We start from the raw sequence: 10,944 nt of genomic DNA, 5'->3' as shown, positions 1-10,944 counted from the left end.
ATCTGTCTTGGAAGAAGTACAGCCAGATCACTTCATAGAGGCAAGGATGGCGAGACTTCGTCTCACAAACTTTGGAAATGTTCCCGGGAGAGAGCAGGCCCGGGAAAAAGATGTCGTGCTTGGTGATGAGGAGGGGCAGCTAATCAAGAGGACGGCCCTCAACGAGCCGGCTTGAGCCGGTGGCTGCAGGGATGGGCTCAGGCATAAGAACTGCTGTGCGGTGGCCCAGGACCGGCGGTGTTCCGTTCGGTTGGACCTAGGGTCACTATGAGTTGGAACGGACATGATAGATCCTAGCAACTTATTTGGTTATCTGTTCTTTCTAGTAGAAGATGATAACATTTTATATAAAAGTTTAACCAAGTAGTTTTTTTCCCCTCTGCTTCGTTTTTTCCCTCTTTCTATTCCATATTAGACAACAAAAGTTTTTAAGTTATGTTGAGGCTTGCTGTTTTTGCATATAATCAATAGACTGACTGGAGCTCTCAGATTAGAGAAAATTGTTCCCTTTTCTGACATTGTTCCTTGCCCTTTGTGATCTATAGGGTAGAGGAATGTGTCATTTGTATATGCTCGATGGTAACTGGACTCCTCAGACTCCTTCCCTTTGCTAATCAAATAAGGTTTTCCTTGGGTCTTACGGCGGATCACAAGTGCCCTTCAACAGGACTCTAGCTGAGCACCTGCCACCCCGTTTGTCTTCTAATTGGTGCAACCCTAGTTTTTGGGGTATCACTGCGTAGTGGTGCCCTCTTTTCATGAAGTTAGCTTTGCCCCTTTGAGCTTACTTACTGTGGTTCTTCCACGACTGATAATATTAAAACCAGTCATCACTAAGAGATGTTAGTCCCAAAGAAACTGTGCCCGCAAAGCATTTAAATTCATAGAGCCTCAATTTTCTTCCTCTGTAGAACTCAATGGATTATTTCATCGGAAACTATCTGGAGAATAAGCTAAGGCACCTTAAATAGGAAAGTTCATACCTTTGGCTTCTTGGGTGTGTGTGTGTGTGAAATGTCAATACTATTTCATATTTATTTTTGTAACCCCAACCCCTATAAACACACACATCTTTTTCTGTTCTTGACTCTATGACTCTTTAATCTCTCTCCTAGTTTTCTCTCACCACCACAGTTCGCTGGTTTCTCACGTCCCTCCTTTTACTACCCGTTTCCTTTTCAATGGGATTGTATCGCTCAGCACAGACCAGAGTTTCCGATAATGCTGTCACACTCTATCAGCCCAGACAGACAGGAAACCCAAGCCACAGCGCCTAGTTTATTCAAATAAAGAGAGTTGATGGTAGCATCAGATAGCATTGGACTTTGTAGCACCATATAGGGTCACTGTGAGTCAGCATTGACTTGTTGGCAGTGAGCAAACCAGAAAAGAGTTTCAATTTTCAGGATAAGAGAAGAAAAAACAATTAAAATATGCATAAGACCAGTGATTTTAAAAATGGCTCTTCTTGAATGGCTAAGTTTGGATATTCATTGTTGTTGGTAGGAGTCGGTACAACAGAGTGAAACACTGCCGGGTCCGGAGCGGTCCTGACAATGGTTCTTATGTGTGAGCCTGTTGTTGGCAGCCACGGTGTCCATCCATCTTCCAACCGCCTTCCCCTTTGGGTGCCCTTCTGCTTTACTGAGAGTGCGGCGCCTCTCCAGGGACTAGTCTCCACAATTCATTCTGCTCATTGTTTTCTCAATATTCAGAAATAAAAGGTCAGGCTCCCCAATGTAAGTGCTTAGTAACTGGATCAGCAAAACTTATTTTCAAACAACAATTTCATCAAAGAATGCTTTTTGCATAGGGGTGTGACCTGGAGATTAAGAAGGGACAGAGTCCTTCGAAGGAATCAATATGGCCGAGAGAACTCGTGTGGACTCTTGGCTTCTAGAACAATGAGAAAGAAAACCAATTTCTGTTCTTTAAAGCCGCCTACTGTGTGGCATGTCCTGGCGGCCCCAGGAACTATAATTTAAAATTCTCAATGCCTCAAAAAGAAAAGAATTTCAGAAGGAACAGGATTGTATGCGAATGGATATATTGGATGGTGTAAAATACGGCAAATAAATAAATAATAATAGTACAAATAGCCAGGGTTCCTGCCGGGCAGGGTGGGAAAGGGAAGGGATAAAGAGGAGCTGTTACCAAGGAGTTCAAGAAGAAAGAAAATGTTTTGAAACTGATTGTGGTAGCAATTGTACAACATTGCTTGATGTGATTAAACTATGGAATGTTATGATATCTGTAAGAGTCCCAATAAAATGATTAATAAAAAAGATAGCAGAGTTCACCATTATAATCCCATCTATGTTTATCTCATCCTGAAATAATGGGTTACATACGGACATCAGGAAGCCGGTCGTTTCAGCGATACATTTCAGGATGAATTATGAGAACCAAAAAGCATTTGATGCATGAGATTAGAATACACAAAATATGGCTATTCTTTCATTTTATCTAACATTGAATAGCCAGTATTTCATTTCTTCTCTCTCTTAATCACACAAATAATTCAGCACTCTCCCTGTTTCATTGATAGCCACAAACTCTCCACTGAGTTCTCCAGAGCTGAATTCATAATGAAGACGAGCATATTTGGTATTTGTAGGCTAATATATAAAAATTCAGGTTCCTCAGATCATCATAATAATAGTAGGATAATTTTACTGGAGATTTTAACCCCATATTTATGCTCCCCTTTCTATCCAGGTAGACCCCATGTTCTACCTCATACTCTTAAGACCATCTATAAATAAGAAAGTCTGTAGGAAATAATGATAATTTGTAGACATTTACTGAGCCAGTTTAACAATATGCCCCTTTCAGCTAGATAAATAAAAAGGCACAGGGATTACAGTGGACTGTTTCACTTGGCCAGTTGTTATGAATCAGTCAAGTGGCAGCAGAAGCTAGGGTGGGAGGTTGGAATTATGTATATCCTGGCAGGCAACAAAAATCCTATTGGAACAATAAGAATTCTACATGTAACACCCTGCAATGTCTATTCTGGACAATTTTTTAACTTTACCATTTATGTAGTAATAGAGTATCAATCAATGCCTTGGCATGTCTCTTCAGTCTCTGTATTCAGTGGTGACAGTTGTCACCACCTTATCCAATAACCCCCAAAACAATTTTATCCTTTTTTCCCTTTTTTTAAGGATGATGATTTGGGCCCTTTTGGCTTACAACACTACCAACAATGTCACCCTAGAAGGAGAAGCCATTCAACAGAAGATCTTGAACAATAATGCGTCCCTGAATGAAGGCTTGAGACTGTATACAGTGAGTGTGAGGCTACTAGGTAAGTGACTTTAATTTTTGGTACTGTTATTGTGCATAACTATATTTTCAGGATTAATTGAAATGACCATTTATGTCCTGGAATATCTGAAGTGTTTTCCAATCCATGTGGGCGACTGAGGATGGAGCATGGTGATGACCATTGGATTGGCTCAGAGGGATCCTCTTGCCATTCTACCACCAGATATCCATGTAGGAGAGGATTTTGAAATAGCTGGAAATATTTCCCTAAAAGATGCTCACAAACCCAATGAAAACATCATTAATGCAGAATGTTTTAGACTCGTTTTAAAATGATTGGATTACATTTGGAGTTTTGGGGGATTGTTTTCATTTTAGGGAGCATTGGTAGTATCGTCATTAAGTGCTTGACTGATGACTGAAAGGTCAGTGGTTCAAATCCAGCAGCTATTCCACTGGAGAAAGATACGGCAGTCGGCTTCTATGATGATTTACAGCCTTGAAAACCCTACATGGCAGTTCTACTCTGTCCTAAAAGGTGGCTGTGGAAGCAACTCAATGGCCATAGGATTGGGGGATTTGGGTTTTCATTTTGAGTGGTATAAACCTTATCTTTATTAATCGTATATACTAATGATGTATGCCAAAATAAAAACAATGTCTCATGCTTGTATCTGCATATAGGTGTTTAAAAATGGTTTTGTAATGGATAATTTTCATATCTGAAATGTATTATATGTCTGTTTTTCCTCATTTCTAATTTTATAAATTCTGAGCATCTAAAAACTTTTTTTCTATTCCATGAAAAATAACTAATCAGTAGCATTGTCATTTTGGTCTTATATTGCTACCACTAACTTTAAAAAATAGAGTAATTTATTGTGTTCTTTCTTCCATGAATATAGGTCATTGCCTTGAGGATGAGCATCCTAAAAACTACATTTGGCCCACCACCCCACCCACCAGCATTCGCATATCCTGTCCTAACAATCAGAATTCGTATGCGCACCGGACATGGTAATAATTTTCTTTACTCCTACCAACAAAACCCCATTAGCTAACCTCTCAGGATTGTATGTTGTCTTAATTTCCTGGGACTGCCATACCACAGAGTAGGTGGCATTACAAGCGCAAAATGATTTTCGTACTATTCTAGAAACCAGAAACCGCACTACTTCATTCTAGCCATGTTGACTCCTTCTAGGAACTTCGTCACTCTCAGAGTTTCTGGTAGTCCAGGTATTCTCTTAAAAATAATTTCACTGCGGGCTCATACCGCTCGTATCACAGTACATACATACATATATTGTGGCATGCACATTTGTACATTTGTTGCCATCATCATTTTCAAAACATTTTCTTTCTACTTGAGCCCTTGGTATCAGTTCCTCATTTTCCCCTCCCTCACCCTCCTTCCCTCATGAACCCTTGATAATTTATAAATTATTATTATTTTTTCATGTTTTACACTGACCAATGCCTCCCTTCACCCACTTTTCTGTTGTTGGACCCTCAGGGAGGGGGTTATATGTAGATCAGTTATGATCAGTTCCTCCTTTCTCCCCCCCACCTTCCCCTTACTCTCCTGGTATTGCTATTCTCATTATTGGTCCTGAGGGATTTATCTGTCCTGGATTCCTTGTGTTTCCAGCTCTTACCTTGTACATGGTCTGGTCTACTCGGATTTGTAAGGTAGAACTGAGATCATAATAGGGGGGGAGGGGAGGAAGCATTAAATAATTAGAGGAAAGTTGTATGAAAGTTCATCGGTGCTATACTGCACCCTGACTGGCTCATCTTTTCCTTGTGAACCTTCTGTAAGGGGATGGCCAATTGTCTAGAGATGGGCATTGGGTCTTCCCTCTGCAACCCCCTCACCCCCATTCACATTGATATGATTTTTTGTTCTGGGTCTTTGATACCTGATACCTGATCCCATCGACACCTCATGTTCACAGTCCTGGTATTTTTAGCATTCCTTGACTTGTAGAAGGATCCTCATATAGCCGCTGTTTTCATTTATATCTTTCTATTTTATAAAATGCCATTCAGAATGGATTAAGATTAGGACTCACTCAACTCTGGTATGATTTCATTAACTTAACCCCTTCATATCTGCAAAGGAAATCTTTCTTCAGGGTTATGACTTTGACATATCTGAACCTATTTTCTCATCTGTAAAATATAGATTGACATAGAACTAAAACATTAGCATCCTAAATATGATATAGTGATTAAAAATCAGATTATACCTGGAAAATTCATAAGCAGTACTTGGCTCATGTTACTAGATAAGTCTTTTTTGAACCTTGATAAGGTGATCTGTCTCCTAGGTTAGCATACAGTATGTAGGATGCTAATATTTTGGTTCCATGATGTATATAGCTGATTTTTTTCATTAGAATTTTTAATACGATTTTTATTTTAATACATTACAATTTTATTGTCTAATGCAATTTTCCCAGATAAGTAAATTCTAAAACTAATCAACTACTTGTGCCCAGTTATAATGTGATTTGTGTCAAATATTTGAAATATCCTTTCTTATTTCATAGTCACCGCAGTCCTATCAACACTTCTGTAGCCTACTGGGGGCCTCCTGATGTCTCCGACTGTAAGTGTGAACTTTTCCTTCAGATCTCAAAGACGCAATGAAATGACTCAATGCTTCTTGATTTCCATCCTCTCCCTGCATGCTATCCTCCTCAGGGACATGATTTCACAGGAAAAGTTAGGAAAATGGCGCTTCGCGGATTTGAGGTTGAAGACTGTTTGTTTCCTCATTATATTTTTTTCTGTTCTACCTATTCTGAAGTAAGATTTTCTAAAATAGGAAATTCTAAAGAAAATATATGCATAATATGTAAATTTTTATTTCACAATTTTGCATTATTTTTTAATAATGAATGTATCCTTATTCAGGCATGCAGATAGCATCTCCCTCAAACCCATATCTTATTAATAGTGGCTCGTCCAACTGATTTGCCAGGACTAGGCAAAAGTGCAATATGGATTGCATTTGGTAGCAGTTCGCCTCTCTCTGCCACTTTAAAGGGATAGTATTGCCATGTGAAGACTGTGATAAGGGAGTGCACAGGAAACCTTCTTTCCTGATTCAACTGCGAAATGAAATGTTGTGTTCTGTGGCAGATTCCTGGAAGTGTTCAAAACACAGGTAAAGCTTTGTAACCTCGCTTCTCCTTTGTTTTCAGGTGAGATCGATACAATTAAAAATGCAACTAGCGAAGTGCAGAATTTAACCTCAAGCAATATTAACATAATTGTGGAGTATGTGAAAAAAATTGTGAATAAGAGAGAAAACATCGATTTAGAACTTGGCTCAGATTTAATGACAATATTTTCTAATATCTTAACCAGTTCAGACAGTAACTTGTTTCAGTCTTCTTCTGAGTAAGTATTACTATTTTTTCTTTTGAGATTAAGATTTATTGGAGAATTGTATTCTTATAAACTTCCTCATATAGTTGAATTTGTTTGTAGCCAAATCTCATAAATAAAATATCTAGGTACTTCCCCAAGTTACCATCAAAGAGAGCATCATTAGAGGGTTTTTAAACATATTTTAGCATAATTTTTAACATTGCCCCAGAAAAGCATCATCAGTTTCCTTTTCAAATATTCTGAAATTTTGATAAACCTCAGACTCAATTGATAGATTAAAAAAAACAAACCAGAAGGATTCATTTCTGATCATTCTTTTTGCTCACACAACATTCAATTGACATGCCTTTTGCATGAGTTGGTCAATCTAACTCCACTGTCATCATCAGCTAAGGCACAGAACTGAGAGAGTTATACAATTGCTGTACTTTTGAAATGAAAATTCCTAGGGCAACGTGCAAAATGTACATATATGTATATTAATTTGTAGCCAGTTGTTTTACTTAATCCCTAAGTATTTTGTGCTTTTTCTATTTCCTTTCAAACAAAATTTCCTGATGAAAATTGTATATTTGTTAAAATATTCTCACCAAAGTATCCTATCTACATAATAATAGTTATGAATATCTAAGTATCTTGTCAGTCAGAAACATGCTCTCACCATATATACTTAAGTTTTGTCAACTGAAGTTAAGATGTAGGGAAAGTATTTTTACACAGAGAAGAAGAGACTACAGTGAAAAGCATACTACTGCTCCAAGATGATTTAATGGTTGTTCCTAAAAGCAGATATTTCTCTTGAGGGTAAATTCGTCACTCTGATTCTTTGTTTTCACTGATATTGTTTGAGTTTGAGGTAATTTTTCAGGCATTCATGTTGTGATGAAAAAGCTTAGTTATTATTATTGCTATTATTTTTGTATTTTGCCCTACAACAAAGCACGTGTGTGCAGTGCCTACATTGTTAACTTTCTTAACCGTGGTGGTTTGCTTTGTCATTTTCTTAGCGCCTTGAAAACAATCGATGAATTGGCCTTCAAGATAGACCTGAATAATGAAGCACATGTGAATATAACAACACAGAATTTAGCTCTCGGAGTTTCATCCCTATCCCCGGGAACAAATGCAATTTCAAATTTTAGCATTGGCCTTCCAAGCAATAATGAATCATATTTCCAGGTAATGAGCTTTCTGTAGTTAAATAAGTAGATCAATAAAATTTGGTCGTTCACCTACTGCTTGCTTATGCAATTAGGTCTTGGTCCAGCGGGGTACAGATAGGAATGCTGGCTGAGATCAATGACAGCAGTTGGTCTGTTTAGGCTCTTTTGGGTTAGCTCCAAGTTAGGGCTACAGAATCAAACCTTACCCTCTCTTATACTCTCCGCACAGACCATGTGAGGGTTTGAGCCATTGGGGTAACCATTGTTTCTAGAGCCTCTCTTTGCGTTCTGACACTCATTTTACCAAGAATGATGACCTTTCCCAGGGATTGCTCCCTCCTAATGGCAAGGTCGTAGTAAGTGAGAGTCTCCCCATTCTCATTTCTAAGGAGCATTCTAGAAGCATTGACTCTGAGATTTATTTTTTGTTCTTCTAACAGTTCATGGTATATTTAATATTCTTCAAGAATGCCATGATGTGAATATATCCATTTTTCTTTGACCTCCTTTTTCATTGTCTGACTCTTGCATATGCTTGAGGCATTTGGAAGGGCCATGTCTTTGTCCAGTAGCCCCTTAGTTAGCAAGGTGTAGTATCTTTGCATTTTAGGGTGTCAGAGGGGTGTTTTGCAGCAGATTTGCCCAATCTGTCCTTTGATTTCTTGACTCGTGTTTCATGAGTGTTGACTTTTTATCTAAGTAGAATGAAAACATTGACAACTTTCATTTCTTCACCACTTATTACAATGTTGTCAATTGGTTATGTTGGGAGGATTTTCCTTCTTCCTTTTTTTTCCTATTTAGGGCTATTGCTATCATTTTTGTGAAGAAAAAAAATTACTGAAGTAGACCTAAAGTACTATGAAAGCATAAAGGAAGCATAAGTTTATAGCCTCGCTGAGGGGGTCAGCTTACCTTCGAACTAATGATGAACTAAAGCAAAGTACTAAAGCAGGAGTAAAGATCACCTGACTAGCGGGCAGGGTAGAGATCATTTCCAACCAAGATTTAGAATCACCTCGTAGACTTGCCAAAGCCATTTGCTATGTATACCCCACTCCCAGAGTTTCTGATTCAGGAAGCCTTGTCTGGGTCCCCAAAGGTTGTACTCTTCAGGAGTTGATCCGGCTGTTCCGAGGATTACAAGTTGAGAACCAGTGGTGGAGAAATGTGAGACGAGGAAGCTCGCTCTCACTTAGTTAAGGGAGATCCTCTTTGAACAGTTCCGGTGGAACTTCAGAAAATAGTTTCCTCCTATGTGCCAGACACCAGCGCAAGTCACATGACTGGACTCTCCTCCTTGGCTGGGAGATTGTCCATTTCTATCATAACGTTTCTTTAGCTGGGGAGCTGAATAAGAATGAAAGTATGAAACTCTGGATTTCAGAAGCAAGGAAGACCTTCTTTTCACCTTTACAGTAGAGGCTCTTTTGGGTAATCCTGTTTCACATGTTAAGAATGAAAGGCCCACTCTCCCTCAGTCCCATTCCGGCGTGTGCACAGGAAACTACTCTGCCCTGCGCGCTGGGTTTGGGGACATCAGGTGTTCATAGGACTTCAGGTGGTTCATCCTTGCTAAGTTACTCATTCTCTACAATCAGCAAACTAAGCGCCTTTTTTATTTTGCATGGGAGTAGTAAATATCTTTCAGCAAATGTGTTGAGAACACCTAAAAATATGATGAAAAATAAATCAACTCATTCTTGAAAGTGTTTACAACTTGTCAGTAACTAGTTGTTGTAAGGATGACCCCCCAGCACAGCAGTTGGAAACCAGCAGCTCTGTGAGGCTTTCTGCTCCCATAAAGATTTACAACCCCCCAAACCCAAAGGGGGCTGTTCTCACTTGCTCTATAAGGTTGTAATGAGCCAGAACTGGCCAATCGTGGTGAGTTTGGTCATTTGTTTTTAGTCACTGTAGTGGTGTCCCCCACTCATGGAGCTCCACGCACCAAAATACGAAACTCTGCCAGTCCTGTGCCATCCTTCACCACCTCCAGGATGTGCTGCCTATTGTGCTTCATAGAGGTCCACTGGTGGACTTGTAGATGGCTATGACCATTGCCCGAACCCGCCCAGTAACATGACAGCACGCAGTTCCGTCGCTGAGACATGGGTTATGGCCCTGCCTGCTGTCCATTGGCCCAGTATCCAACCCAAGTCACCTGTATTCGTAACATTTTCTTGTTTTGCTTAGTTAAAAATCAGGGCATGCTCTTATTTCCAAATGTGTGAAACTGAAATCAGATCTACAGAGGACTGACCCGAGAGTGCAGAGCAACTGCTTTAGAAGTAAAGAGAGGCAAGCAGCCCTAGCTACCTTAATGCCAACACCTCTTCTCCCCCTTCACTCAAGCATGTGCCATAACCTTATCATGGCTGTGATTACTTGACGAATGTATTTGTGTGTATGTCACAGATGGAATTTGAGGGTGGACAAGAGAACCCGTTGGCTTCCGTAATTTTGCCTCCAAACATACTGGAAAATTTAAGTAAAGAAGATTCTGCATTAGTTAAAAGAGCACAGTTTACTTTCTTTAATAAAACGGGACTTTTCCAGGTAAGTGTTCAATAAATCACTCTCATTTTGAATTGAAAATAAAAACTCACTGCTCGAAGGTAACAGTAACAGGGGAGATTCTTGTGAAATATATGAAGAGGTTTCAAAATGTAATTGTACTTTTGGAAACCAAAAAATTTAATGTAATTGTTTAAATATGGGGTTTTAGATAATAATAAACTTATTAACAGATGTGTTTATTCCCATTTTGCTTTGGTAAATCAAATATCAGGGCAAGATTTATATGAAACAACTAGAAATTGGATTAGTGAAAAGATGATTATTTATTGTTCTTTTTCCTAACTATTTTATGCTCTCTAGCTCATTCAGGCCTTCAGAGTTAAAGAAATTGTAGACCAAAGGAAAAGATTATTTCCCCCCCTAATTGGCAGGAAGCTCTGTTTATATTATGAGCAGCATTCTTGGCTTTAATCAGTTTTCCCATTAGTATTTCAAATGACCTTTTGCCTTCTCACATCCGCAGAGTAGGATGGCATTGTGCTGAGCACATATTATCATTTTTATTGGCAGCATTTCTAGATACTAG

At 39.0% G+C, this 10,944-nt stretch overlaps 1 protein-coding gene across 1 annotated transcript in view; it reads left to right on the top strand.

The window, feature by feature from the left end:
• ADGRG6 (adhesion G protein-coupled receptor G6) overlaps nt 1-10,944 on the top strand; it is a 153,439-nt gene that overhangs the window by 102,478 nt on the left and 40,017 nt on the right. Inside the window, exons 7-12 of the mRNA XM_045294584.1 lie at nt 3,171-3,313; nt 4,179-4,290; nt 5,829-5,887; nt 6,486-6,684; nt 7,683-7,854; nt 10,257-10,397. Coding sequence (XP_045150519.1) covers nt 3,171-3,313; nt 4,179-4,290; nt 5,829-5,887; nt 6,486-6,684; nt 7,683-7,854; nt 10,257-10,397 — 826 coding nt within the window. The remainder of the gene's footprint in view (nt 1-3,170; nt 3,314-4,178; nt 4,291-5,828; nt 5,888-6,485; nt 6,685-7,682; nt 7,855-10,256; nt 10,398-10,944) is intronic.

The sequence above is a fragment of the Echinops telfairi genome, unplaced genomic scaffold, assembly GCF_000313985.2.
Source record: "Echinops telfairi isolate 266 unplaced genomic scaffold, ASM31398v2 ScPeMD7_3533;HRSCAF=4204_0, whole genome shotgun sequence".
Taxonomy (NCBI): domain Eukaryota; kingdom Metazoa; phylum Chordata; class Mammalia; order Afrosoricida; family Tenrecidae; genus Echinops; species Echinops telfairi.
The sequence above is the reverse complement of the archived record's forward strand: the minus strand, read 5'-3'. Positions and strand labels throughout refer to the sequence as shown.